The sequence below is a fragment of the Mustela nigripes genome, chromosome 8, assembly GCF_022355385.1.
Source record: "Mustela nigripes isolate SB6536 chromosome 8, MUSNIG.SB6536, whole genome shotgun sequence".
Classification (NCBI taxonomy): domain Eukaryota; kingdom Metazoa; phylum Chordata; class Mammalia; order Carnivora; family Mustelidae; genus Mustela; species Mustela nigripes.
This window is the reverse complement of record NC_081564.1, coordinates 39,857,903-39,885,769: the sequence shown is the minus strand read 5'-3', so window position 1 is coordinate 39,885,769 and position 27,867 is coordinate 39,857,903. Positions and strand designations below refer to the sequence as shown.

The 27,867-nt window shown below is 35.6% G+C and overlaps 1 protein-coding gene across 2 annotated transcripts in view; it reads left to right on the top strand.

Annotated features, from left to right (window-relative positions):
* The window catches only part of NDC80 (NDC80 kinetochore complex component), a 50,281-nt gene that overhangs the window by 6,316 nt on the left and 16,098 nt on the right, over positions 1–27,867 (top strand). For both annotated transcript variants that reach the window (XM_059410021.1, XM_059410022.1), the window contains 8 exons: positions 289–391; positions 7,683–7,772; positions 10,378–10,471; positions 11,680–11,786; positions 12,519–12,663; positions 16,458–16,663; positions 21,485–21,637; positions 24,441–24,530. In XM_059410021.1, coding sequence (XP_059266004.1) covers positions 289–391; positions 7,683–7,772; positions 10,378–10,471; positions 11,680–11,786; positions 12,519–12,663; positions 16,458–16,663; positions 21,485–21,637; positions 24,441–24,530 — 988 coding nt within the window. The remainder of the gene's footprint in view (positions 1–288; positions 392–7,682; positions 7,773–10,377; positions 10,472–11,679; positions 11,787–12,518; positions 12,664–16,457; positions 16,664–21,484; positions 21,638–24,440; positions 24,531–27,867) is intronic.

The following is a 27,867-nucleotide window of genomic DNA, read 5'->3' as shown; positions in this document are numbered from 1 at the left end:
AGAACAAAAAATCTTAGGAGAGAAGGCCAGCATACTGGTTATAAATCAAGTTCTACAGTATTAGGTATACATGCATGAAATAATCTGCAGAGAAGAAACCAATGAGATTCTGAAATCTCATTTCAAAATAAGACGACCAAGGATGAAACCTTAATAAATATCTTCTAAATAAGTCAAGACTGTGGGTATATATGTGGAATATTTCTAATGTAACTTCTTGACAAATTTAGCCTTATTTTCACAAAATTAACATTGTTGGCCTCTATTTTTTTTTCTAATTTTTCATAGGTATCCTTTTGCATTATCCAAAAGCTCCATGTATACAGTGGGTGCCCCTCATACATGGCCACACATTGTGGCAGCCTTGGTTTGGCTGATAGACTGCATCAAGGTATTTGGTTTTTCATTTTAATTTTTTATGTAGGAAAGATTTTTTTTTTCCTTATGATAGTGTTATTTCTCTATGTCTTTTGCCAGTTATCTCAAAGTTTGCAACTGTTTTCATTTTCCAAAGCACATTTGCTTTTAAGTACTTCAGACTCTTAATAAATGCTTCTAGAGGTGAGAGTAAGGGATTACCACACTGGCAAGGAAATTATTTGTTTTCATGAGGTTTTAAAGCTTAAAAAAAAAAAAAGTAGGAAATTATTTCCCCCATTATATACATAACATTACTTTGGTTTTTTCCCCTTTATTAATTAAAATTCATATTCATTGAAAAAAATTTTGGAAAATACAGAAATACACAGAAAGTGATATACCCATAATCCCACGACTCAGAGACAACAATTTAAAACATTTCCTTGGCTGTAGTTTTAAAGATACAATTTTGCTATGCAAAGTATGTAGGTTTTTTTCTTTCAACTTTTGATGTATATTGACAAATTTCTCTGCAGAAAACTTGCACCAGTTAAAAGCTCCTCAACAATGTGAGCATATGCCTTTCCCCATGGCATCTACATCATTCTTTTAAAATCTTTACCATTTGAAAGGTGAAAAAAATAGCTTAAACATATATATGTTATAAAAGGAATTGTCTTTTTATATGGTTTGTCATTACTATTTCTTGTGGACTTTTTTGCCATATTTTATGTATATATATTTTTTTGCTTTTATTAATTTTAACCTTTATAATTATAACCTTTATAAACCTTTATAAAACCTTTATTTATAACCTTTATAAAACCTTTGCTTATATTTATCAATATTTTAAACGAATGAGTGAAAATGTGATTTTTTTCATATTTGCAATTTTTCTTCTCAACTTGAACATATTTCACACTTATTACAACTGCCTGTTTGTGTCTTTTGCCATTTTTCTATTTTCTTAATGATTTATAGGAACACCATTTTGAACATCAAAAACAGTCAGATTGGAGTAGTTAGCTCGTATGGATATGGTACAGATTTTTTTTCCCTTTTGACTTATGTGCTGTATTTTCACTATTGAGAAATACAAATTGTTATCTAGTCTAGTTTAGTCTCTTCCTTTTATAGTTTTTTTTTCTTCCTTTTATAGTTTGAGTTTCCTGTCCTTAGTCCTAAAATCCCTAAAACTAACACCGTCCTCCTGACATTCTCTTGGCAATTGAAATCCCTTGACAAAATACAGGCAGGCACTGGGTGGTTGGATTTTGACCCAGAAGACATCTCAGTACTTTCAGCACCACCATTGTCAAGATAAGAGTAGAAATCCAATGACAAAGTCCATTAATACACCTCACATTTTATTGAACTTTATGTATGATGTCTGTGCATTCAATCTGTTTCTCCTCAGTGATATCCATGGATGTTGGATAACTACCTCTCTTTTCCCACTACCAAATACTCCTCTTGTCAATGGAACGCTTTACCCTTGTTTCACTAAGCAGCTTATGTTATTCTTAAGTGGTTAGGAGATAGCATTTCCACAGTGATGCAAGACCTCATGGAGTACCTGCTTTGGCTTCTGTTGGAAAGGGACCTCTGGAGATGCCTCCAAATCTATTATATAGTAGAAATTTCCTCCTTGCTATATTGGTTTGCTTGAGGTGGTAGAACTGAACACTAGAAGAATCAATGAGAGATTGTAAGAATCAGTGAGACATCATATGTTTCTTGTTCTAATTATCTTTCCCACTTAACAGAGTCCTAGAAATTTAGCCAGACTTAGGATGGCCTCCTTTAGTCTCTGATATTAAAAAAAAAAAAATTTTCTTCCACTTTTTTCCCTCCTATTTTTATAACTTCATTGTAGTTAAATAATCTTTATTGTTTCCTTCCTTCTGCTAACTTTGGACTTATTTTGGTTTTCTCTTTCTAGTTGCTTGGGGTGTAGAGTTAGGTTTCTTTATTTGGGATCTGTTTCCTTGATGTATGCATTTGTAGCTGTAAACTTCCCTCTTTAAACTGGTTTAACTACAGCTTGGTATGTTGTGATTCCATTTTGATCTCAAGATAATTTTTCATTTCCCCTTTAATTTCTGGTTTGCTACATTGGTTGTTCAGGAGAGTGATATTTAACTTTCATGTTCCTGTGACTTTTTCAGTTTTCCTCCTATTGTTCATTTATAGTTTCATACCATTTTGGTTAGAGAAGATACTTGGTATGATTTCTTCTTGAATTATACTAAGACTTGAATTATACTGACTTGTTTTATGACTTAATATAAGTCATAAATGTTCTTTCCTAGAAAATGTTCCTTGTACTCATGAGAAGAATGTATATTTTGCTGTTGTTGGATATGTTTTGTGTATGTTTGTTGAGTCCATTTGGTCTATAGTGTTGTTCAAATTGCAACTTATTTATTCTCTGTGTGGATGATCTCCCTATTGTTAAGAGTGTAGTATTAAAGTCTTCCAACTATTATTGTATTGCTGTTATTTCTTTTAGTTCTATTAGTATTTGCTTTATATATTTAGGTGTTCCCATGTTGGTTGCATAAATATTTTATCTTCTGATGGACTGACTCTTTTATCATTATGTAATGACCTTTGTTGTCTCTTTCTATCATTTTTAGTTTAAAGTCTGTTTCGTCTGATACATTTTTTCATCCCTTCACTCTCAGTCTGTATCTCTAAAATTAAAGTGAGCTTCTTGTAGGCAGCCTATTTTTGGATCTTATTTTTGTCCATTTAGTAATTCTGTGTCTTTTGGATGGAAAGCTTAATCCATTTGCACTTAAAGTAATTATCCATAGGTAAGGATTTATTGCCATTTTGTTCATAGTTTTCTGTTTTGTAAATCTTTTGTTCTGCTTGGTCCTTATTCTACTATCTTCTTTTGAAATGTGATGATCTTTGGTATCAGCATACTTTGACTATCATTTGTTTGTGTATCTACTTCATGTTTTTCCCTTGTGATTATCATAAGGCTTAGATAAAATATCTTTAAAACTATAACATTCAGGGCACCTGGATAGTTCAGTTGGTTAAGTGTCCAACTCTTGATGTCAGGTCTTGATCTCAGGTCATGAGTTCAAGCCTCACACTGGGCTCCATGCTGCGTGTAGAACCTAATTAAAAAAAAAACATTCTATTTTAAACCGATAGCTTCAATAACATTCATAAACTCTACACTTCCACTTCCCCTTTTACATTTTAGCTTATTGATGTTACAGTTTACATACCTTTTTATATTGTGTTTCCAATAACAGGTTATTGCATTTATGGTTCTTTTTAATACTTTTATTTTTTAACTATTAAACTAGAGTCATAAGTGAATTATACACCACCACATTAGAAAAGAAGACTTTAAAAAAAAAGTTTATGATATGTTTATCATTATCAATGAGTTTTACACTACCTTCATATGTTTTTACAGTGTTAAGTAGCATCTTTTTGCTTCTACTCAAAGAACTTCCCTGTAACCTTCCTTGTAAGGCAGGTCTTGTGGTGGTGAACTCCCTCGGCTTTTATGTTGGAATGTCTATATCTCTCCTTCATTTCTTAAAGGCCGTTTTTCCAGATATAGTATTTTAGGTTGACAGTTTTTTTCCTTTCAATATTTTGAATATGCCATCCCTTTCTCTCCTACCCTAAAAAGTTCTATTGAGAATTACACCAATAGCCTTATGGGGGTTTTCTTGTCTGTAACTTCTCTCTTTTCTCTTTCTGCTTTCAAAATTCTTTGTCTTGATTTTTGACAATTTAATTATAATAGTCTCAACATAGCCCTGTTTGGGGTCTTGTGTGCTTCATGGATCTGGATGTCCATTTTTCTTTCTACATTTGGGAAGTTTTCATCTCTTACTGCTTTAAGTCTCTTATTGCTTTATACTTTATTTTTATACTTTATACTTTCATCTCTTATTGTTTAAAGTCTTTGTTGCTTTATACTTTCTATGCCCTTCTCTTTCTCTTCTCCTTTTGAGATTCCCATAATGCAGATACTATATCATTTGATGATGATCCATAAGTCCCATATACTTTTTTCTCTTTTTCATTCTTTTTTCTTTCTGTTTATGTGACTGGATAATTTCAAATGTCCTGTCCTCTAGCCCACTGATTCCTTCTTCTGCGTGGTTGACTTTGTTTTTGTTTTTGTTTTTTTTTAAGATTTTTATTTATTTGACAGAGGGAGAGATCACAAGCAGGCCGAGAGGCAGGCAGAGAGAGGTAGGGGGGAAGCAGGCTCCCTCCTGAGCAGAGAGCCCAATGTGGGGCTCTATCCCAGGACCCTGGGATCATGACCCGAGCCGAAGGCAGAGGCTTTAACCCACTGAGCCATCCAAGCGCCCCTTGACTTTGCTTTTGAAGCTCTCTGTTTAATTCTTTAGATCAGCCTTTTTTTTTACAGCTCTCATTTGGTTTTTTTTTTTAATAGTGTCTGTTTCTTCGTTGAACTTCTTGTTTTGTTCATACATTGTTTTTCTAATTTTGTTTAGTTGGCTGTGTGTTCTTATACCTTAGTAAATATTTTTGAGAGGATTATTCTGAATTAGTTCATAGATCTCCATTTCTGTAGGGTTAGTTATTGGAGCTTTATTAGGTTTCCTTTGGTAATGTCATGTTTACCTTATTTTTTATGATCCTTGATTCCTTATGATGATACCTGCACATTTGAGTAAGTGGTCTCTTCACATTTGACAGGTTCTCTTTTAGAGACAGTTCTTTACCAGTCAGCTCACATTGGGTTTTTAGATGTATCTAGATGTATAATGTGCTTGGTTAGGTGGGGCTTATATCAGGGTCTATTTTGGGGAAAGGTCACTGCCCAAGCTGTGAAGTTAGGAGAGAAGGGGAAGTGCTACTCTACAGTACGAAAAGACTGCTGGCTCTGTTCCTGCCATATTCCCAGGTGCTCTGGTTAGGTTTTCTGGTCAGGTGGCGCTGGAGACTGTATTCAGTTTTGGATAGCACCATAAATTATCTTCCCTTTCCTACTGGGGTTTCAGATCAAGCCTCAGCCAGCAAAGCTTTTTGGGAATCAAATCAGAGAGAATTGCATGCTTAGCTCCCTGAATAACAGGGCTGTTGTCTTGGGTCTGCAGAAACAGAGCCACTGAGCAGGTTCTCCACTCAATTGCTGTAACTGGGGCTAGAGGGGAGGCTATTGAGATTCCATGAGCTCTTGTAAGTTTTTCTGGTTAACAGGGCTGGAGGTTGTGTTTAGCAGTGGACAGGGCTATGGATCAGTTTCCCTAACAGAGTAGAGGAAGAGAACAGACCCAAGGCTGGCAAGATTCTTCTTGGGAAGCTAATGAGGCAAACCTGTGCTCCAGACTCTGGCCAGACGGAGTTGCTGACTTTCCTCTGCAGGTGGTCAAAGCCCCAACCAAGCTCTCTTTACCAGCTCCTGAGCCAGGCAGTTTTCCAGATGCTCCAGCTAGGTTTCCAGCTTGAACAGAGCCAGAAGCTATACTAGCCATGGGTAAGGTTATGAATTAGTTCTCCTGCCTGAGCAGAGCAGGAGAACAGGCTCTAGTTGCTCTTTGTGGTCTTGACTTAAACCAACCCATGCCCCAAGTTTATTGTCCAAATGAGGTCCCTAGCTTTGCTCAGTGGATGATCACTTCTGCCTTCCAGGCTCTTAGCTCAGGTATTTCTGAGCTGAGAAGCATTTCAGGAGTCTAGACAGGCTTTCTGATCAGGTCGAGCTAAGAGCTACACTGAGCAGTGGGTGGAGCTATGGATTAACTCCCCTACTTGGGCAGAGGTGCAGGCTCAGGCTTTCTGAGTTCTTTTCTCCTCTCTTATATTTCACTATATAGAGAAGTGGTATACTGGAAAATAATTACCTTTTACTGAAAAAATATTACTCAAGTCCACATTTCTGTTACCTCTATACAGTTTCAGGTTGAAACTGTTTCAACCAAATCTCTTAGTTTGGAAGAACTTTTAATTCTGGTAGTAATGTTTTATATAGCTCCTGGTGAGTTGTTTGTCCCTCAATAAGGGTCTTTTTTTAACTTAATGGAGAATCAAGAATTTTCACATGGACCTTTGACAAATCAACAGAAACACTTATCTACCCTGATAACAAGGTAGAAGATTCTGTTCTTCATCTTGGGCTCTGCCCTACATGTCTTTCAGACTTAGTTAAATCTCACTGTGGGGTACCTGGGTGGCTCAGATGGTTAAGCATCTGCCTTCGCTCAGGTCATGATCAAGCCTGAAGGGATCCTGGGATCAAGCCCCATGTTGGGCTACCAGCTCCGTGGGAGTCTGCTTCTCCCTCTGCCTCTCCCCCTGCTTGTGCTCTCTTTCTCCATCTCTATCTCTCTCAAATGAATAAATAAAATCTTTAAAAATAAATAAATTTTTAAAAATCTGATTACTGAGGCCTTGTCAAGGGAAGAAGTTGTAAAAGATGAGTTAATAGAGTTTGCCTGCCTTCACCTTAGATGTACAAAAAGTCTTATATGAGTGTCTTTGGAATAGGATAGAAGTAGATATGGCAAGCAACTCTGGGCTAAGAACTTAGGAATCTGATATGTAAGTTCTGGGATAAGAAAAATTAATGAAATATTTTTAGTAGAAACCACATTCCTTTTTCATTCCTAATGCATTATACTAGATACACATTTATAAGTTTACATTTCATAGCAATTTTATTTACATTTTCTAGTGATTTTTTTCATGTTTGGAAGGTTGTATTTTTAAAACAATTTATAAAAATAGGTGTTCCAAAATGGAATTTCTTTGCCTTAAAAACCCTTAGCCATTTTCCTTTTGGCTTACTATTATAAACATCTGTTTTGCTATAATGTATTATCTGTTATCACTTTTAAGCTTTAACAATTGCATTTCTGAATATTTCATATTGTGATCAATCTGAAGTTCATATTTATACATACTGAAGGAGTCTGTAGATAACATTTAAGCACCAAATTTGAGTTCATATAAAAGAAGAATAATCCTTTTTGGTTCATCTTTAATGTGGCAGGCTTTTTTTTAAGTTTCTCAGAGTTCCATCAAAACGTGTATTATCTCTCAATGAATTAGTAGTAGTATAAACATCAGCATATTTTGTAGAAGTAAATATGGAATCCATCCTTTTCTAATTCTAATGGATTAAGTTGCTAAAATAGCAAAAGGATTACATTTTAATGCTCAATAATATAATCTCTCTAAAGACTTTCAGCCCTGCAATAATGTAAATGCTTCTAAAAGTGACACTAAATCAAATGTTACAAAACATGAAAGCTATGTGTTTTTCTCACATTTCATCAACTTAAATATGTTGCTTGTGTACTTACTAGTTACATAATGCCATGAAAGAAAGCTCACCTTTATTTGATGACGGACAACCTTGGGGAGAAGAAACTGAAGATGGAATTATGCATAATAAGGTACCTTACATTAACACAAACATTAGTTACCTTGGTATTTTAACTGTGTCACTATTGAAATTAATGCAGTCAGTCACCTAGGTGGCTGAGTCAGTTGTCTACCTTTGGTTCAGTCAGTTGTCTGCCTTTGGCTCAGGTCGTGATCCCAGGGTCCTGGGGTAGAGCCCTACCTCAGGTTCCTGCTCAGTGGGGGCTCTGCTTCTCTCTCTGTTCCTCCCCCCGCTCATGCTCTCTTACTCTATCTCTCCCAAAAATAAATTAAAATCTTTTAAAAAAAAATTAATATAGTCTTTTGTAGGGTTTGTCTTTTTGCTTCCTGAAAAATTTTAAAATTGAATTTTTTTCATCTTAAATTTATTCTTGGAATCACATTGTAATTTCTTAAAATTAAATAGGCATAGAAATTTTAAATGTTAACTAAGGGAGGCACATGGGTGGTGCAGTTGGTTAAGTGTCCAGCTCAAGTCATGATCTCAGGGTCATGACTCGATCTCAGGGATCGAGTCCTGCAGCTGGCTCCATGCCCAGCTTGGATTCTGCTTGAGACTTTCTCCCTCCCCCTCTGCTCCTTCTCCCCCATGAGCGGCCACATGCTTATGTACTCACTTGTGCACTCTCTCTCTCTAAAATAAATAAATCTTTTTTTAAAAAATAATTAATTAAATGTTAACTAAGTAAGTAGAAAAGCATGGAAATTGGAATTAAATCGTAACATGTTATTTTCTTATATATAAATACAACATTTCTTTCCTTGCCTACCTTTTATAATGAAGATAGCAGTACTGGCAACATAAGTCTAAGATAGTTCTTTGTCAATAGAAAACATAAGTCTTAAAATACTACATGTAGGGTTTATGTTTTGTTTTGGCCTTTTTAGTTAGGCGTATTACCACTTAGATCCAAGGTACCACTTCCAAAAGAGATTGAGATAAAAGTAAACATGATCTAAGTTGGTTCCCAATCCATACTTTACTGGAGCCTAAACTATGTAACTAACCTCACCCTATTTCCTAAAATAAGCAAATGTATGTGTCTGAATAAAGCAAATACTACCTCTAAGGAATAGATTTATAATATTAAGATTAAAATTAATGTGCCCTAGCACATGTAAAAGATCAATCACCATGCAGGTCCCTAAAAAGAAAACTTACTTTCTGTGCTAATTCTAATCAGCACTCTTTGGAGCATTTGCAATAAAAAGAAATTGGCAAGAAACTTTAGTCTCAATTTTTATTACTACCTGGGAAATAGGTCAAGGAGGTATGATTACTTTTTTTTTTTTTAAACAGAGTAACCATACCTTTTACTGCTTCAGCAATGATCCCTGCTGGAGAAGCAGTTAGAAAGCCTTGGATCCTACCCCAGAGAATTCTCCCGTGTTACAATATGTGCCCTGGACTAGATTTATCTGTACCTCATTTTGCAGCCAAATATAACACTTACTAAATATTAAATTTTTTGACATTTATCCTGAAGGTTAAACCAGTAAAAGTTATTCTTGTAATTTTAGCTGTTATTTCAAATGACAATATACAAGAACAGGACTTTAGAAATTTTAAAGCACTGCTCTATATAAAATATTATTTGAAAATATTTTAAATTAAAGAAGGTTATCAAAGTATACAATTTCGCCAGATTCTGAGCCTCACCTTGTGGATCCAGAAACTCAGTTTGTTAGTAGCAGAGCATTTGACTGTAGAAATTTGATTTTTTTTATATCTGCAAAATCAAAATTGACCAAGCTTAAAGAAACTGATTCACTGTCACCAAATTCACCAGAAACTGATCTGAAATAGAGTGAAAATATATTAATTTATCATCAGTGGTATACCTTTCTAGTTAGAGGAATACTCATACTGCCTATTTAGGATACCCTTTCCATATCAACCAAGTAATATGGAGGTTGTTTAATTAGCAAAGAATCAGCGCAAAGGGAATTGGTTTGTCTTGAGGGATATTTATTTCATATAGGCTTTGGAAAATTCTAATCAGGCATCCGTACCTCCTAACAAAGCACACATCTTCAGTGACCAAAACACCTCGTAATGGCAAAATATAGTGTTTTTTTCTCTTGGATAAATATTAAGAATGCTAATATTCTACTATTTAGATATCTACTAACCATGCCATTCTTTTTAGACTGAAGTTAACAATGTAACTACAGCCTTCATTCTGATTTTCACAGCTAGACTTAGTTTAATTGGACTTTACATCATCATCAATTCATTTAAGTTTTTCATAAGGTTAATTGCATAAAGATGAATGAGCATTTTATGTTGACTTATATTTATTAATAAGCTTCCTTGTTTAACCTCAAAATTCTGAATGTATGGTTTCTTTATTGTTTACGAAGTATCACCTTTATCCAAATTTAAGTTGTTCTTTATTATTTTCAGTCACATTACAAGTAGCAAACTGAGTAAATCTGTGCAACATAATTAATGATAGATCCTAGGTTTATGTCTCATTTATAGGAGTTCTTATAACTAAGTATTCCTGACTTTTCTTTTTTTTTTTAATTCAAGTTTAAATTTTCACTTAGAAAAATGAAACAAACTAAATAGAGAATAATAGCTTTGTTTTTAAATCTGCTTAACCCAATCAGTTGTTTTTGGACTACACCATAAAATGCTATGAGAGTTTCATGACTGGGGCTGACAGTTTTGAAGAGATGAATGCAGAGTTGCAGTCAAAGCTGAGTAAGTGTTCTCATTCCTAGTGTGCTTGCTATTACTCATGTATTAAACTCTTTTTGTGGAGTGGTAAAATCCACACCCAGTTTATGTGAACTACTCTAAATGTGTTTGCATGCCTACTAATTTTTGTCTTCATTGTTTCTTTGGTGGAGAGAAGTGATAGTAAGCAGGAAAGAATTCCAGTTTTGGAGGCAAACCTCTTCCTGGCTACGTGACCTTAACAAATTACTTAACCTGTCTAATGAGGTTTTGCAAGATTAGGTGGCCATGTATGTTGAGTATCAGACACACTACCAGGAACACAGAAGATAAACAGCAAATGTTATTCCTGTGATATTCCTATGATATTCTTGCTTTATTGTTTGAGAAATTACCAATTAGTGAGAAGTCTTAAGGTCCCTTCAAAATGTGTGACAGGCAGTTAATGAACCATTATATTTCCAATGAAAGAAATTCTTCATTATATTTCCACTCTGTTATAACCTAGGGACATTCAGTATTTCCTAGCTAACTCTAAAGTGGTCCAGAGGAATTAATTTAATCTTTTTTCCTTTATTGAAATAGTCTTAAATGTAAAATGGTAGAATGGTGGCTAAAACAGATAAATTTAAGATGTGTAAAACTATTTCTTCAATGAAATCAATCAAAACAGGAGAATATCACCTTGCCACTATCGGCACAAAAGGTGAAAGCATTTCCCCTATGTTCCCATTAGACGTATCTTCCTGAAATAACAAGACAGTTTCAGCTTGTCAGCATAAGAAAGGGAGCAAGGTAAATGATGTTTCATTTTAAAAGAGGAAAATTCATAGTGATCTAATATAAAAAGCATCTAGTGAATTCATTTATTGACACAATATTTATTGTATACCTACAGTGGGCAAGTCACCTTAGGCACTGAGGATACAGTAATGAATAAGAGATAGAAAATCCCTGTCCTAGGAAGTTACCTCTACTAGATATAATAATCAAATTAAAAACCATAAATCAAAGGGTGGTAACTCCAAGAACAAACATAAAGCAAGGTAAGAGGGTAGAAAGTGTAGTGAATGGAAAGGTTTGCTACTTTACAGGGTAGGATATCCTTCACTGGTAGCATTCTGAGCAGAGACCAAAAAGGAAATAAGGGAAAGAGCAATGGTGAAGACCCAGGGGATAAATGTTTCTAGGCAGAATTGAGATCTTACTAAGTTTTGGGGTTTTCTCTCCAGAGGATTTGTTTAATGTAGATGCTTCCAAGCTGGAATCATTAGCAGCAAAAAACAAAGCACTGAATGAACAGATTGCAAGATTGGAACAAGAAAGAGAAAAAGAACCGGTTAGTAAACATGTTTATTTCATGAATAGGTTTATATACTTAGCTGTTTTGGACTATTGGATCTCCTTAGAGAACACCAGCTATTTCTTTATCCAAAAAAAAAAAAAAATTAACAAAATAAGCTTCTTAAATGTTTTTACATAGGACAGAACTCTCCATGAAAACATGTTTGGTATCTCTAGAGCTTTGTTTTCCCTTGTGATCTCTCAGTCTTGAACTAATGGTGTTCAGAATATGATGAAAGAGTCTTACCTATTTACATAAGTCCAAAAAGATCTTTTGAACAAGATCCCCATGTTTCACACCTCTAGGGAGCACAATTTATAAGAAGCCCTGAGTTAATGAAAAGGGAATGGCGATAAGTGTGTTTATGTAATGTTACTGTATTCTAAGAGCTTTCTAAAAGCTAGATGATAATATCCAGATACCTAATTTTATTTGGGGTTTTAATATTAATGAATTGCCTAGACTGTTCTGTAAAACATCAGATTTTAAATGTTTCTTCTTATTCATTCTGGCCCTTGACTTTTTGTATCCCAAACTGACTTCCCAAAAAGTACCTTTTCTTAATTAGGTAATAACATAACAGCAAAGTTCCCTTTTAGTTCTTTGGCTCCCTCTAAAAGGGATAGAAAATGCTAATATACCTTTCTCTAAGATGAATTTTAAAATATTGTGTTATTTTCAAGTAAAGGAATGGTTATCAATTAGAATTTTTTTTTTCTTTTAAAGAATCGTCTGGAGTCATTGAGAAAATTGAAAACTTCCTTACAAGCAGATGTTCAAAAATATCAGGCATACATGAGCAATTTGGAGTCTCATTCAGCCATTCTTGACCAGAAACTGAATGGTCTTGATGAAGAAATCTCTAGAGTAGGTAAGCACAACCAATGCTAAAAGAGGACCTTCAGACTGGAATGGGGACCTGCCTGGGGTTTATCACATACACAGACAACTTTGTCATCCATATCATTTTTTCGTTAATGATGAATTGGCTATAGCAGGCCACCAAATTTTCAATGCCTTCTGCATATATTGGTTTTCTGAGGCTGCTATCGAAAAAACCCACAAAATTGGTAGATTAGAAAAATAGAAATTTGTTCTAAAGGCCATAAGTTCAAAATTTAGCACAGCCAAGCTCCCTCCAAGGACTCTAGGGAAGAATTCATTCCTTGTCTCTTCCAGCTTCTGTTTCCTGATGGTATTCCTGAGCTTTTGACCATGTCACTCCAATTTCTGCCTTCACCCACACATTGCCTTGTCTCTGTATGTGTGTCTCCTCTTCTGTTTGTGTTTGTTTCTCTCAGCCTCTATCTTTTAAGAACATTTATGATGTCATTTAGGACCCACTGGATAATCCAGGGCATAATAATGAGATGAGATAATCTCATCTCAAAATATTTAATAATATCTGCAAAAAACCCTTTTCCAAATAAAGATTTACAAATTTAGGATTTCATATGTTTGGGTAACCATTATTCAACCTAATACACCTTCTAACATGTTCTGTTGTCTGATTTTTTAAAGCCAAGAGGGACCTAATCTAAAAACATATGATACCTGATATAAATATATATTCTATTCTGCCTTGTAATTAATAAGCCAGATTCTTAAACCTCTCCTGGCTTCAGTCTGCTAGAATTGTCTTATTACTACTACCTCCTAAACCACTTGGCAACTTAAGCTGATTGAAAAAGTAAGATGGAAAGATGAAAGTACTACAATTCTTTGGAAGCAAAAGCCCAATTAAAGAAAGTCTGTTTATATCCTGTGAGTTCCTAACCTTGTTTTTCATAAGCACATATCAGTCATAACTGTAAAATTAAAAATACTGTAACACATGGATTGATATTTCTGTACTGCCAGAAGGCAAGCAAAGGGAAGTATTCATAAATCACAGAGCCATTGGATGGCACTTTACAAAATGAATAATCCTATGGACCTATTGTACTATTTTGTAGGTGTTTGTCCACTTCAGTTTTATTCTTACAGGATTTTACAGACTGTGTCTGTCTCACATAGGATTTGTGTAGATAGTCCTTAGGATATTTGATTTAATGCTTAGTCTATATAATATTAACCATCTGTCAAGTCAAAGATAATAATTATATGGAGTATTTGTTTAAATCAGCTTAATTTTTCCAAATAATTCTGATTACATATATTAGATTTGCTCTAAACCAAGCCTTTAAATAATTTACAGTTGGTCCCTAACATTTGTTCTCCGTGATGACAAGAAGCCATAAACTAATTTTTTATCATAACAATATTTGTAAGGCAGGGATGCCTGGATGGGTCATTTAGTTAAGCATCTACCTTCAGCTCAGGTCATGATCCCAGAGTCCTGGAATGGAGTCCCATATCAGCTCCTTGCTCAGCAGGGAACCTGCTTCACCCTCTGCCTGCCGCTTCCTTTGCCTGTGCTCACTTTCGCTCTCTGACAAATAAATAAAATATGTTCGAAAAAAACCTATTTGTAACTCAATACTTTATAATAGTCTGTCTTCCTCATTGGTATTTATCAAGAGAATTTTCATATTCCTACTTTTCTTGTGAGAATTTTTTCCCCATAATTGCAAGCTAAAGAGGTGAAAGAGATACTTTAGCCATCATTTACTATTCTAGATTGATTTAATTTGGGATAATTTTATAACTTAAACTAAGATGTTTTTATTCTGAGTATTTTAAGTTTCATAATTTTTTTAAAGATTTTATTTATTTATTCGACAGACAGAGATCACAAGTAGGCAGAGAGGCAGGCAGAGAGAGAGGGGGAAGCAGGCTACCCGCTAAGCAGAGAGCCCAATGTGGGGCTTGATCTCAGGACCCTGAGATCATGACCTGAGCCTAAGGAAGAGGCTTTAACCCACTGAGCCACCCAGGCGCCCCTTTCATGATTATTTAAAGTCACTCACAGCCAAGAATCAAAAATACCTAATTAAACTGTCTGGATATAAATAGATCTAGAGATAGGAAGAGAGAAAGATAGATAGATGGATGGATGTACATTGTACAGATTCCTGTGATATATAATGTTTTACTTCATCTATTTTTATATTGAACTCAAATGTGGGACTTCACAAGAACAGTGCTACAATAATGAGTTATAACAAAGCTAAGATCTTGATCCTGTAAAGCCATGGAATCATTGTCTTGGCCCATTTGGTCATGCATATTCTCATCCATCTATTCCAGCCTGCCTAAAAGTACTGTCATATTCTTTATAAGCTGTGAATAACAAAAGGTTGGAAAATACCATTCTGTATAACCCCAAATATTTTAAGTTTGATAACGTTTCTTGCCCTTTGCATGATCATTTCCTGTTCGTAAGTATCATTTTGTCTTAGTACAATAATATACTCATTCTTGCTTATAAATTTTGGCAAATAGAAGGGCACTTGGGTGGTGCAGTCATTTAAGCATATGACTCTTGGTTACAGCACCAGTCATGATTTTGGGGTCCTGGGATCAAGATCAAGCCCCATATCAGGCTCTGCTTAGTGTGGAGTCTGCTTGAGATTCTCTCTCTCTCACTTTGCCCCTCCCACCTGTACTCACACTCTCTCAAATAAATAAATACTTAAAAAAAATTTTTGGTAAGTAGAGCAAGAACTTAACCACTGTAGTTACTTACTGTTTGATCAAACTACTGAAAATGCCCATGAATAAGAATAAAGTGATGTATTTAAATATAAATATTTTTATATTTGTGAAGAATTTGTGGGGTTTTTGATTATTGCTGAGAATCATGCTGGAGTATAAAAATCATTTGAACTGAACATTGGCAGACTATTCCTTTTAAGTGTAATAATTCTTTTTTTTTTTTTTTTAAAGATTTTATTTATTTATTTGACAGAGAGAGATCACAAGTAGGCAGAGATGCAGGCAGAGAGAGAGAGAGAGGAGGAAGCAGGCTCCCTGCTAAGCAGAGATCCCGATGCAGGACTCGATCCCAGGACCCTGAGATCATGACCTGAGCCGAAGGCAGCGGCTTAACACACTGAGCCACCCAGGTGCCCTAAGTGTAATAATTCTTAATCATTATGTGTGGGGCCATATTTTTTTCATGTAGCACTTTCTGAAAATCATGCAAGCCAATAGGGAAGTAAGTTTCTAACATAAAATTTTAGTTGTATCATCTTTCAGAAATGTTATTAACAAGGTGAGATCAAATAGAATCATCCCCACAAAGAGAAGAGAAAAATATACATGTACATAACTTGGAAATTTAGACATATTAATCAATTCTATTCCATAATGGCATCAGGGTGCATGGCTGGTTCAGTGAGTAGAGCATGCCACTCCTGATCTTGGAGTTGTGAATTTGAGCCCTACGTTGGGTGTAGGGATGAGTTAAAAAATTTTAAATCTGGGGTGCCTGGGTGGCTCAGTGGGTTAAAGCCTCTGCCTTCAGCTCAGGTCATGATTTCAGGGTCCTGAGATTGAGCCCCACATCAGGCTCTCTGCTCAGCAGGGAGCCTGCTTCCTCCTCTCTCTCTGCCTGCTTCTCAGCCAGTACTTGTGATCTCTGTCTGTCAAATAAATAAATAAATAAAATCTTTTAAAAAAATTTAAATCGGCTTCAACAATGTTTGAAAAATAAATAAATAATGGCCTCAATTTCTTTGTAGGAATTGAAAGAACTTAACAAATTTGTTTTCTTCGATGCAGAGCTAGAATGTGAAACAATGAAACAGGAGAATACTCGCCTGCAGAATATTGTCGATAACCAGAAGTACTCAGTTGCAGACATCGAAAGAATAAATCATGAAAGAAATGAATTGCAACAGACCATTAATAAATTAACCAAGGACCTAGAGGCTGAACAACAGCAGTTATGGAATGAAGAGCTAAAATATGCCAGAGGAAAAGAGGCGGTATGTCATCCCATTTCCACAGTGGCATCTTAGAGCTGACATTCATAAAGGTCTACACCTATTAAGAAAAACTGAGTGGGGAGAATAAATTGGCTAAGAGTTAAAACTTTAGCATTGACATTTTACTAAAACACGCTCATCCCTAAAACACACATGTCACTTCCAATAACACCCCAATTTCTCTCCATCAGATTTAAGGTAGTCTATTTTTTAGCAGTGACCAAGAAATAAGCAAAAATGTCTCTTAAGTCCATGAAAATAATATTCATAAATCACATGCCTTTTATTCTAGAAGAGGATTTGAGTCATCCTTTATTTACCTATTCACCATTCAAACATTTGTTTAACATCTGCTGTGTGCCACTTCCCATGCTGAGCTCAGAAGAATAAAGATATAAAGACAGACTCTCCCCTAAAGAAACGTCCAGTCTAGTTGATATGAGACCATGTGATCAGACCTCTAAAAGATGTTTGCACAGGGTATTGAGGAAACATACAGTATTCTTAATGCAAATGTAGTGTTTGTGGTGTGGGAAGTTGTATGAGGTAATTTTTAGAAAGGTTTCCTTGAAGAGGTAACATCTGGACTGATTTGGGAAGTATAAGTAAGAGTTCTCTTGGCAGGGACACCTGGGTGGCTCAGTTGGTTAGACGACTGCCTTCGGCTCAGGTCATGATCCTGGAGTCCCGGGATCAAGTCCCACATCGGACTCCCAGCTCTATGGGGAGTCTGCTTCTCCCTCTGACCTTCTCCTCGCTCATGCTCTCTCTCACTGTCTCTCTCTCAAGTAAATAAATAAAATCTTTAAAAAAAAAAAAAGAGTTCTCTTGGCAAGGGTAGGGGAGTCAGCAAACAAGTATATGGGCAAGGTCAGAGAGAAAATAGTGTGTTGTACTCTAGCATCAGAATCTTTTCATATGGCTGGAGCTTAATAGCATGGGATAAGGGCACACCAAAAGAGAAAACTCAAGAGAAAAAGCATATACCAGACAATAATGATTCTTTTCATATTTGAAAGTTTGGACTTTATCCTGAAAGCTCCAAGAAGCCCTTACGATTTTTAAACATATGACATTTCAGAAAGATCTCATTTTTGGTCATGTGAAAAATGGATTGGAAGGGAGCAAAACAGATAAGGATCTGTGGAAGTAATGCAGTAAGAAGTTATGAGCTAGATTTAGATAGTGCTAGTGGAGATTCAAAGAAGTGGGTGGATTCTGACTACTTAGGAGGTGCTCTTAGGAGGTAGAGTGAATAAGACCTGATAAAAGAAAAAGGGTGCATTCACCGTGTCTGGCTTGGTGCTTACTCCAAAATAGAAGAGAAGTGGCCAGTCAGGAATAGGGACGGTATGCTGGACCTGTTATGTCCATGGAGCATCCAAGTGAACATATTTAACAGGCTATTTTTCTTTGAGTCTGAACCTCAGCATAAAATATGAGGGTTTGCAATGTAGATTAAGTAAAAATCAGTATGTATTGTGACTGAAACCACAAGGGTAGATGAATTCACCAAGGAAGAATTCACAGGAGGAAGGGAGCACCAGCATCTTAAAGTGGACAAAGGTTCCTCAAGAGAAACCTAAAAGTAACTGAGGACTAGCCAGAAAGATCACAAGGATAGAAACTGAGAAAGGAAGTCGGGAAGGAATTAGCATTGTCAAATGCAATAAGGGGATTTAAAAGTTTCTGTCAGATTCCTAACAGCAGCCACTAGTGACTTTCACCAGAACCAAATTACTTGACTTCATTTCAGTTTTTTGTTTGTTTCTTTGTTTGTTTAAGATTTTATTTATTTATTTTACAGGCAGAAATCACAAGCAGGCAGAGAGGTAGGCAGAGAGAGGTGGAAGCAGGCTCCCTGCTGAGCAGAGAAGCCAATGCAGGGCTTGATCCCAGAACCCGGGATCATGACCTGAGCCAAAGTCAGAGGCTTTAACCCCTGAGCCACTCAGGCGCGCCTTCACTTCAGTTTTATAGGTAGCACATTATTCTTTTAGCCAACATTGTTGAGAAAGTGTGCATATTGGCCATATGAATTTCTAGATAATTAAAGATTATCCTTATTTTTGTTGGCAATCCCTTAATAAATGTTCTATACTTCTGTTTGCTATACTTCTTGCTACCTATGCAGTCTTTATTACTCTTTAATGTAGCTCTCAGTAGGTATGAACTTTTTCTTAATGATTTAGCGTAATCGTGCATGTGACACCAACATATTCTAAGACAGCAATAAGTTAACAGGTTATCTAGGAACCAAATAAAACTTTCCTATCAAATAATTCCAAAGTGATCTTTTCTGCTATTATACACTATTGCATTCTTAAGAAAAGTTATTTAAGACTCTTTTTTTAAGAAAAGGTAATAAAATGTGTCTTTCAAAGGGCTTTTTTTTTAATGGAAAAAATAAACTAGAGAGTTTCAAAATTAACCTTCGAAGTGTTCTACCCTAGTATTTTCAGTTATAATGTTTGTTTATTGGTAGGTATAGTACTAAAATATATACCTCACTGAGAAAGATTTAGTCTCATTTTGCTTCAAAGGTAATGTGGTTTTGTATCATATTAGTGCCGGCACTTTCCTTAGTACATTATTTCTTAAAAATATTTATCACTGTTAAAATGAAAAAAGTAATTCAAAGCATCTCTTTTCGCCCAAAGGGACAATATTGGTTTCTCATCCTGGTTGCCTTATAAAGTACATTATAGGCATAATACAAATAGTTTCTTAGGTTTTAACTCTTTTATATTTTTAAAAATCTGTAGTTTGCACACCTACATATGTAATTTTTCATCTGGAAAGAACAGTTCAGTATGAGCAGTAAACATTGCCTCTTTTTTTTAAATCCCTGTTTCACCATACTTTTGCTTTGCCTTGACTATCTTTACTCCCTCATCCTACCCTCTAGATAACCTCTGTCCCTGTGTATTAAGGGAAAACATAGACATTTATAAGAACTAGGCTGTAGTGGTGATCCCAAAAGTCTTTGAACCTAGAATTTGGTAAACCTGTATTTTAACCCTGGATTTTCCATCATATACCTGTTTGAACTCAGCATGTTATCTCACCTCTCATAGTCTCAGTTTCCTTATTAATAAAGTAAGGTGTGGTTAAACTACATCAGTGAATCTGAAATAAGCTCCTTCAACAAACATTAATATATTTTATTTCTCAAGCACTGTGTGACAATGGGGAAGTTATGAATCTCTGGACAAGATGAACTCTTGAGTTTGACTAGCTAAAATTAGCTGTATAAATGCTGTTTTTTATTTTGGAGGATCACGCAAAAGAAGAAAATTATGTGGGAAATAGGTAAGCAGTGATCTGATTAGAGCAGAGTAAGCCATACACAGTGAGAAGAAAACTTTAGGGTACTAGATGAGAGCGAGATTAAAAAATGATAGCAGAATGCAAAAATTTAATATGAACATTTGATCCATCATCTTTTTTTCTGAATTAATTTTTATTCCACATGCCACCTCCGGCTAGTGTAGCTTTTTGGATATCTATGTTAAGATAACCATTGAACCAACATCTGCTCATCAGGAAAATGTGTGATTGGCTTTCACTCTCTGAGTTGCGTGTGGGAAGAATAAATGTGCCACACATTTGCTCTCCCTGCAGTAAGTGCATGGGCTTGTGAAAATTGTTTTCATTCAGATAAATAAACTGCTGGTGAAGAACAGAAGCAACTACCTATAAAACCAGTTAGTACAAGGACAAACAGAGCCTACACATTTTAATAATCCTTAGAGAGCTACTATCTTAGAAATTAGAGTAGTTGAAATTATTTCCTGATTCATTAGTAAGAAATCTTAAATGTGGGGCACCTCGTTAACTCATCTGAAGATCTTGCAACTCTTGATCTTGGGGTCATGAGTTTGAGCCCACTTTGGGTGTAGAAATTACTTAAATGAATAAATAAATAACTTTTTAAAATCTTAAGTGTAATATATACATATTAATATATAAGTAGCCTTGCTTTTGAGAGCTGATAAATTTTTGGAAATTACAAATTAAGTTTCAGTGGGTGCTCTTCCCCCATTGCATTCTTTCACTCAAAGTCTTCAGTTTTGTAGATAGGTAACAACAGTGAGAAAATGAAATGGAGGAAGCAGTATGAAAATAAATTGTCTAGACTCTGCAAATTCATTTATTTAATCAAATATTGGATACCTCCTAAATGCCAAACACTGTTCTGAGTCCTGCAGGGACTGCTTTCATGGAGCTTACAATGAAAGTAAATAAATACATCAGGTATTAGTAAGTGCTATGAATAAAAGTAAAGAGGATTGAGAAATATAGAGCAAAAGCCTTTCTGATGATGTAATTTGAACAGAGCCCTAAAGGAAGGGAAGGAGACCAGGAAATATGGAATTGTTATTAAAATATTTTTGTTAAAATGACATTTGTGACTTCTATGATTGCATTTCACTTATTTTGGAGAAATGAAATGTTTTATTTTGTACATTGATGATACCAAGGTTTGTTTGGTTTCATAATTTCTCTGACAGTTAAAGTAAATTTTAATTAATACCTAAATATGGATTCTCGTTCCAAACTATCCAGTAAGTGAAAGAAGAGTAGTATATTGCTTACTAATTAATTACAATTTTTAAATTACACAGATTTTGTGTGAATAAAATCTTTCATTCTTTGCATTTTAAAACTGCCACCCTTACTACTAAAATAAACCAAATTACTAAACTACAAAAAATACTGTAATTTTTATGTATAATTGCAGAAATGCCAATTGAAAACCATATGGAAAGGGGCTGTTTTGTTTACTTTAACATTCCTTTTTGTGTTCTCTTCCTACAGATTGAAACACAATTATCAGAGTATCACAAGTTGGCCAGAAAATTAAAACTTATCCCTAAGGGTGCTGAAAATTCCAAAGGTTATGACTTTGAAATTAAGTTTAATCCTGAAGCTGGTGCCAACTGCCTTGTCAAATACAGAGCTCAAGTTTACGTAAGTACTATAAGTACTTCAAAAGATTTTTAAATGATATGACTAATGTCTTGTTCATTTATTATAAGTAAGAGTTTAAACTTCAGCATCTTCATAAATGAGGACTGAACACAGGAATAAAACACTGAAACTTTTAATCCTCCTTTGTTTTGGTATTTAAAAGTCTTTATTATACCATCCTCTTTGAATTATAAAGCCTTTTCTTCCTCTCTACCTACTTTATTTACTCAACTAGAAACCAATAACCAATAGAAACTTTGATTATATTTAATATAGACATCAGAATTGTAAAGAGAAAAATTACCTGACCCTTGCTCTTAAGTAAATAAATAATTATTATATATGTGCTTTATTAGAAATGCTCACAAGTTATGGTGTTGAGATCAATTCTTGCCAGAACTGGGGGGAAGAAAAGTGTCCCCAGAGATGGTGAACCTGGAATGAAATCTTGAAAGAGGAGGTATTATTGGGATGGTCTGTGGAAAGAGCTTCAGGCATAAGGACACTCATGAAGTCATGTGTGAAAGCATAAATATAACAGGGGATTAAGTAACACCAGTCAATAATGAAAAATCTGCACCTAATTTTTAAATATGGCCAAGGATATAATTTATGGAAGAAAATTTTTAAATCGTTCTATTGCATCTTCTGAATTATTCACAGATTTTAGTATTTTAGTGGCCCCTTCAAAAATGACACTTTTCAAAATACTTAGTTTTTTAATAAAGAATGTCAGGATCTAAAGCTATGCATTTTTCCCTTGAGAGTCATTCATGCATTCAGTAAATTATTGATTAAATACATAGTATGCCCCCACCAGCTAGGTGCTGGAGATGAAATACCCAGAAAGATACAATTCCTGCATTTCCAGAGATCACAGTTTACTGGTGAACAGACTTTGATTAAATAAAGCTAGACTCATTTTCAATAGAAAAAATCCATCCGGTAAACATACGGTCTTTTACTGAATTGTTTCTCAAGCAGTAGCTAGGTAGGCAGGTAGACAGACAGGCTGGCAGCCAGATAGTTTACACACCACTATTTTGAGTAATTTGACACTGATGCAAGAAAATAATTACTTGCTTCAAATCAGTGTAGAAAGGATTACCCAATACAAAAAGAATTCACATTCTAAGAAAAGAGGAAAGGTTTTACTATGGTCTCTGGAAAGAGTTTTACATAATAATAGAACAATAAAAATAGAAATAGCATCCAGAAGGTGCAACCCCAACTGTTACAAATAGTATTTGGAGAAAAGAAAAAAGAGGCATTGCATCAGGGCGCCTGGGTGGCTCAGTAGGTTAAGGCCTCTGCCTTCGATTCAGGTCATGATCCCAGCACCCTGGGATCGAGTCCCACATCGGGCTCCTTGCTCGGCAGGGGGCCTGCTTTTCCCTCTGCCTCTACCTGCCTCTCTGTCTGCCTGTGCTCACTCGTTCTCTCTCCCTCTATCTCTGACAAATAAATAAAATCTTTAAAAAAAAAAAAAAAAAGAGTGCCAAAATTAAAAACAGTAATTTCAGAAGACCTACTAAAAAAGGTAGTAACCACAGGGTTTCCTTTTGGTGATGAAGATGGTTTGGAATGAGACGTGGTGTTTATACAACACTGATGTACTAAATGCAACACTGAATGTACTAAACGCCATTTAATTGTATGCTTTAAAAGAGGTAGTTTTATATTAAATTCATTTTAAATTATTTCAATTCAATCATTTAAAGTGTGAGTTTGATGTCAATAAAAAAATAATAATAATGGGAAACAATGAGGTACTGTGTTGAAAGAAAATTAGTAGAATAGATGATAAGCATAAGAAATACAAGCAATGAGAGCTTCAGGGTTGGTGAACACATGGAAATGCAGGGCTCACCCAGAGGGTATGGAAGCTTTGTCCCCCTTCCAAAGTACCTTGCCTTATGCATCTTTTCCATCTGGCTGTTTCTGACTTTCATCATTCTTAAATAAACTGGTAAACATTTGCCTATGCTGGATACCCACCTTGCTTTATTCATGGAAAAACCCACCCTGGCGATTTCTCTGCAGTAGTATGTCGAGGAGTCCGTGGTTCTTTTTGCAGTCTCTGAGTCTTCATTGTGTAGCTTATTCAACCAGTCATTGGCTGCTGGTGGACATATGCTATGTTTCAAGTCTTGCTATTCTAGCAGAATTCCAATGAATAGCAGAAAGAAGAAATACAAGCAGATAATTTTAAGATTAAACAGTTGAAAAGGATTAAAGAGAAAAATATAAATTATTTTCAGAAAAGACACTGCATTAAAATAAGTGTATTTATAAAATATTTGAGTAGCAGTGAATCCCCAGAATCCATAAGCAAATCTAAAATTTTGCAAGTATTCAAAACCAAAAGCAAGTTGCATTCTATAGTTACAGAAATTACATTGAAAATTGGTTTTATCCTCACTCCTGGGTGACTCACTAGGTTGAGCATCATCTTGGCTTCTATTTAGGTCATAATCTCAGAGTCCAAAGATCAAGCCAGGAGTCAGGCTTCTTGCTCCGTAGGGAGTCTACTTGAGATTCTCTCCCTCTTCCTTTGCCCCACCCCTGCATGCCTCTGTCTGCCTCTCTCTCTTTTTCTCTCTCTCTTTCATAAATAAATCTTTAAAGAAAAAAATTACTTTTATTGTCTTATTTATGGTGTATTAATTTAGTGTGAAAACTAAATGGCTTCACTTTTTTTTCCTCCAAAAGTGGCTCCTTCTATCACAATACGTAGATGCCTCATGAGAGCTTTTGTACTTAGATATATCATATGTAACCCATATTCCTATGTATTTTATAGGTACCACTCAAGGAACTCTTGAACCAAACTGAAGAAGAAATTAATAAAGCTCTAAATAAAAAAATGGGGTTAGAGGATACTTTAGAACAGGTAAGTAACAAAATGTAGTTTTTAAAAGCAAAAATAAGATTTTTAACTCTTAGAGATGGTTTGTAGTTTCTAAGGAATGAATTTGTACCTTTTAAGGAATGAATTTTTAAGATATTATGTAAAAGGAGAATTGAGTATGCCCTTGACTTAGAAACATTTTAGGTAACTTTTAAAATAACTTAAACATCCTTGGCTATACATGTCATTGATGATGAAATAATAAAATACTGAGTAAATTGTCCTTGATTTTAAATGAATAATTGCCTGGGCGTCTGGGTGGCTCAGTCATTAAGTGTCTGCCTTCAGGTCAGGTCATGATCCCGGTGTCCTGGGATGGAGCCCTGCATTGGGCTCCCTGCTCAGCAGGAAGCCTGCTTTTCCCTCTCCCACTCCCCCTTCTTATGTTCCTTCTCTTGCTGTGTGTGCTTCTGCCAAATAAGTAAATACAATCTTTAATAAAAATAAAAATAAGTGGAGAATTATCTCCTTCAACTTCAGATAATTTAATATCCCTTTTTCTTTTTAAGTTTTATATATATTTAAGTAAATCTCTAAATCCAACATGGGGCTCAGACTTACAATCCTGCTATCAAGATTGCATGCCCTTTGGACTGAGCCAGCCAGGTGCCCCTTAATATCTCTTTATACTATAAGGAATTTCAGATGGCTACCTTAAAAGTAGATATGTATCACTTGGGGCTTGAGGCAAAGTAGCTATAATAAATTAAGAGATTTCTATTAACCACATTTTTCATTCTGCACTATGAAATTCAGGGGAACTAAATGCCAGTAGAAGTCTACTTCCAAAAATAGGTTTCATAAAATTCCTTCTTCTAAAATACTTGAAATATAATATAATATATATAAATATAAAAATAATATAACCAAAAGATAACACTACTATTGATTCAGTAACCTTTAAATATTGTTAAAGTTGATTAGGAAGCTATTTCTCAACTGCACACAAAAGGTATTGTTTATATGACACCAAACAACTGAAGGAAAACTCTAGTTCAGCTCTTCAGCTAGTACTGTGGCATTTCAAGGTACAAAATCCTGTCTTTGCTCAGAATAGAAATTTGTTTTTCTCATCTGGAAACAAAACCTATGCATTTCACAAATTATGCAAGTAACCCACATTTTTTTCAAGTTAACAAATTCTATCAAAACTTACTTTGTATTAGAAAGAATCCCCACTCAAAAAATATAGCAGACTTTTTAACATTAGATAAGTGGGCCTTTTCATGATACTATTGTTATTATAATTTGGGGTTTCTATGACATCACACAATGGAAAGAAGATAAGGAACTAGGACTACTTAAACAGGTACTCTGCAGGTGTGTGGGATATTTAAGATGACATCTTCACTTAAGTTCCTTCAGTTTGATTTCTCTCTTTCGTTGGAATGGGCACTAAACCTGCAGACTTTCAAACTGACTTGAAACTTTTTAAAAGCCGTAGGCAGGGGGCACCTGGGTGGCTCAGTGGGTTAAGCCGCTGCCTTCGGCTCAGGTCATGATCTCAGGGTCCTGGGATGGAGCCCCGCATTGGGCTCTCTGCTCAGCAGGGAGCCTGCTTCCCTTCCTCTCTCTCTGCCTGCCTCTCTGCCTACTTGTGATCTCTCTCTGTCAAATAAATAAATAAAATCTTTAAAAAAAAAAAAAAGCCGTAGGCAGGAAAACTTGGAAGGGACCCCCAGGGAGTTCTAAAATGCCTACTATAGGTGGGGCACCAGGGTGGCTCTGTTGGTTAATCCTTGACTCTTGATTTCAGCTCAGGTCATGATCTCAGGGTTCTGGGGTCAGGACTGCACCATGTCCAGTGGGGAGTTTGCTTGAGATTCTCTCTCTGCCCACTGCCCTCCATGCTCACACTCTCTCTGGCTCTCTGAAATTAATAAAACTTTTTTTTTAATGCCTACTGTATAGTATAGGCTATACTATAGTATAGGCTGTAGATAAATATAAAAAGTTTGAATGAAGTATAAACTCCCATTTGGAGGAAAAGACTGACCTGTGGTTACACTAATCAGGTTCCCATTTTTCAAAACCCTTTTGGTCATAGAAAAGTGACTTGTGGAGAAGCACTTGAAATTGTTAAGAAGTTAAACCAAAGTATTACAGTAGCAATAGAAGGAAGGGTACAGATTTAGGAAATGTTGAGATAGACCTCAGGCAATTTTTGGCAGACTGTAAAAGCTGGGAGGGAAAGAGGTACCAACAGTAACTTCCATTTTTTCCAATGTGGGCAACCTTGGGGAGGAAAAATGAGTGCAACTAATCGGCCCTGTACTGGTGATATTGAGCTTGCCTCTGCAGAACACAGACCTCCAAAAGGAAGCCAGAGTAATAGATTCAGAACATGGGGAGAGATTAGGTCTGAAAATACAGATTTCAAGAGTCTTCACCATATAGGTGGTTCTTAAACCCAAATGTGGATGATATTTCTGAGACTATGTAGAGGAAAGTGGCAGAGGATCAAATTTTGAGAAACAACACTACTTAAGAGATAGACAAAGGAAGGAGATTCTGGGAAAAACTCTTAGAAGAGGACAAGGGTCACCTGGATAGCTCAGTTGATTAAGTGACTGCCTTCAGCTCAGGGAGCCCTGGACTCCCAGGATCAGGTCTCCCATCAGACTCACTGCTCAGCAGGGAGTCTGCTTCTCCCTCTGACCCTACCCCTTCTCATGCTCTCTATCTCAAATAAATAAAAAGGGACCAACAGTGACCTTTTTAAAAGTGGCTTCCTCAGTGATCTTCATCATCCCCAGAATTGCTAGTCCAGGTGCAGCAGGTAATGTTGACCTCAACACAAGTACCTCCCTGCTTGGCTAAAAGATAATCAAGGGCTATCCTATTACCAAGAACAACTTTGGCCAGAGTCAAAGTAAGCTAATTTTGAGTCATGAATGCCTTTGAGTCATGTAAATCACTTCTGCCTTGACAATTTAAATTTAGGGAGGTGACCAGTGAGGTATCTCAGTTTGTGGATAGTTAGAGGCACAATTAAATAACCTAAGAAGCATTGCTCAATTGTATATTAGCCATTCAGCCAGAATAATAACCACCACAGAAAAAGAAAAACCCTGTTGGAGCCCAGATCATTCCTGTAAGGCTGTCCCATTAATGGATTAAATCACAGGGATTGCTGCATTCACCTTACAAACCAGGGGTCAATTCGGTTTTCTCCTAGCCTGAAATTAAAAGTTGTTCCAAATACCAGAGAAAAACCTCCCTTAGCAGTGGCCTAGGAAATACAGATGATGGCTTTATCTTTCCAGGCCAATGCCAAAGTAAAGAAAGAGAAGAATAGAGGGTATCATGTTTAGATAAG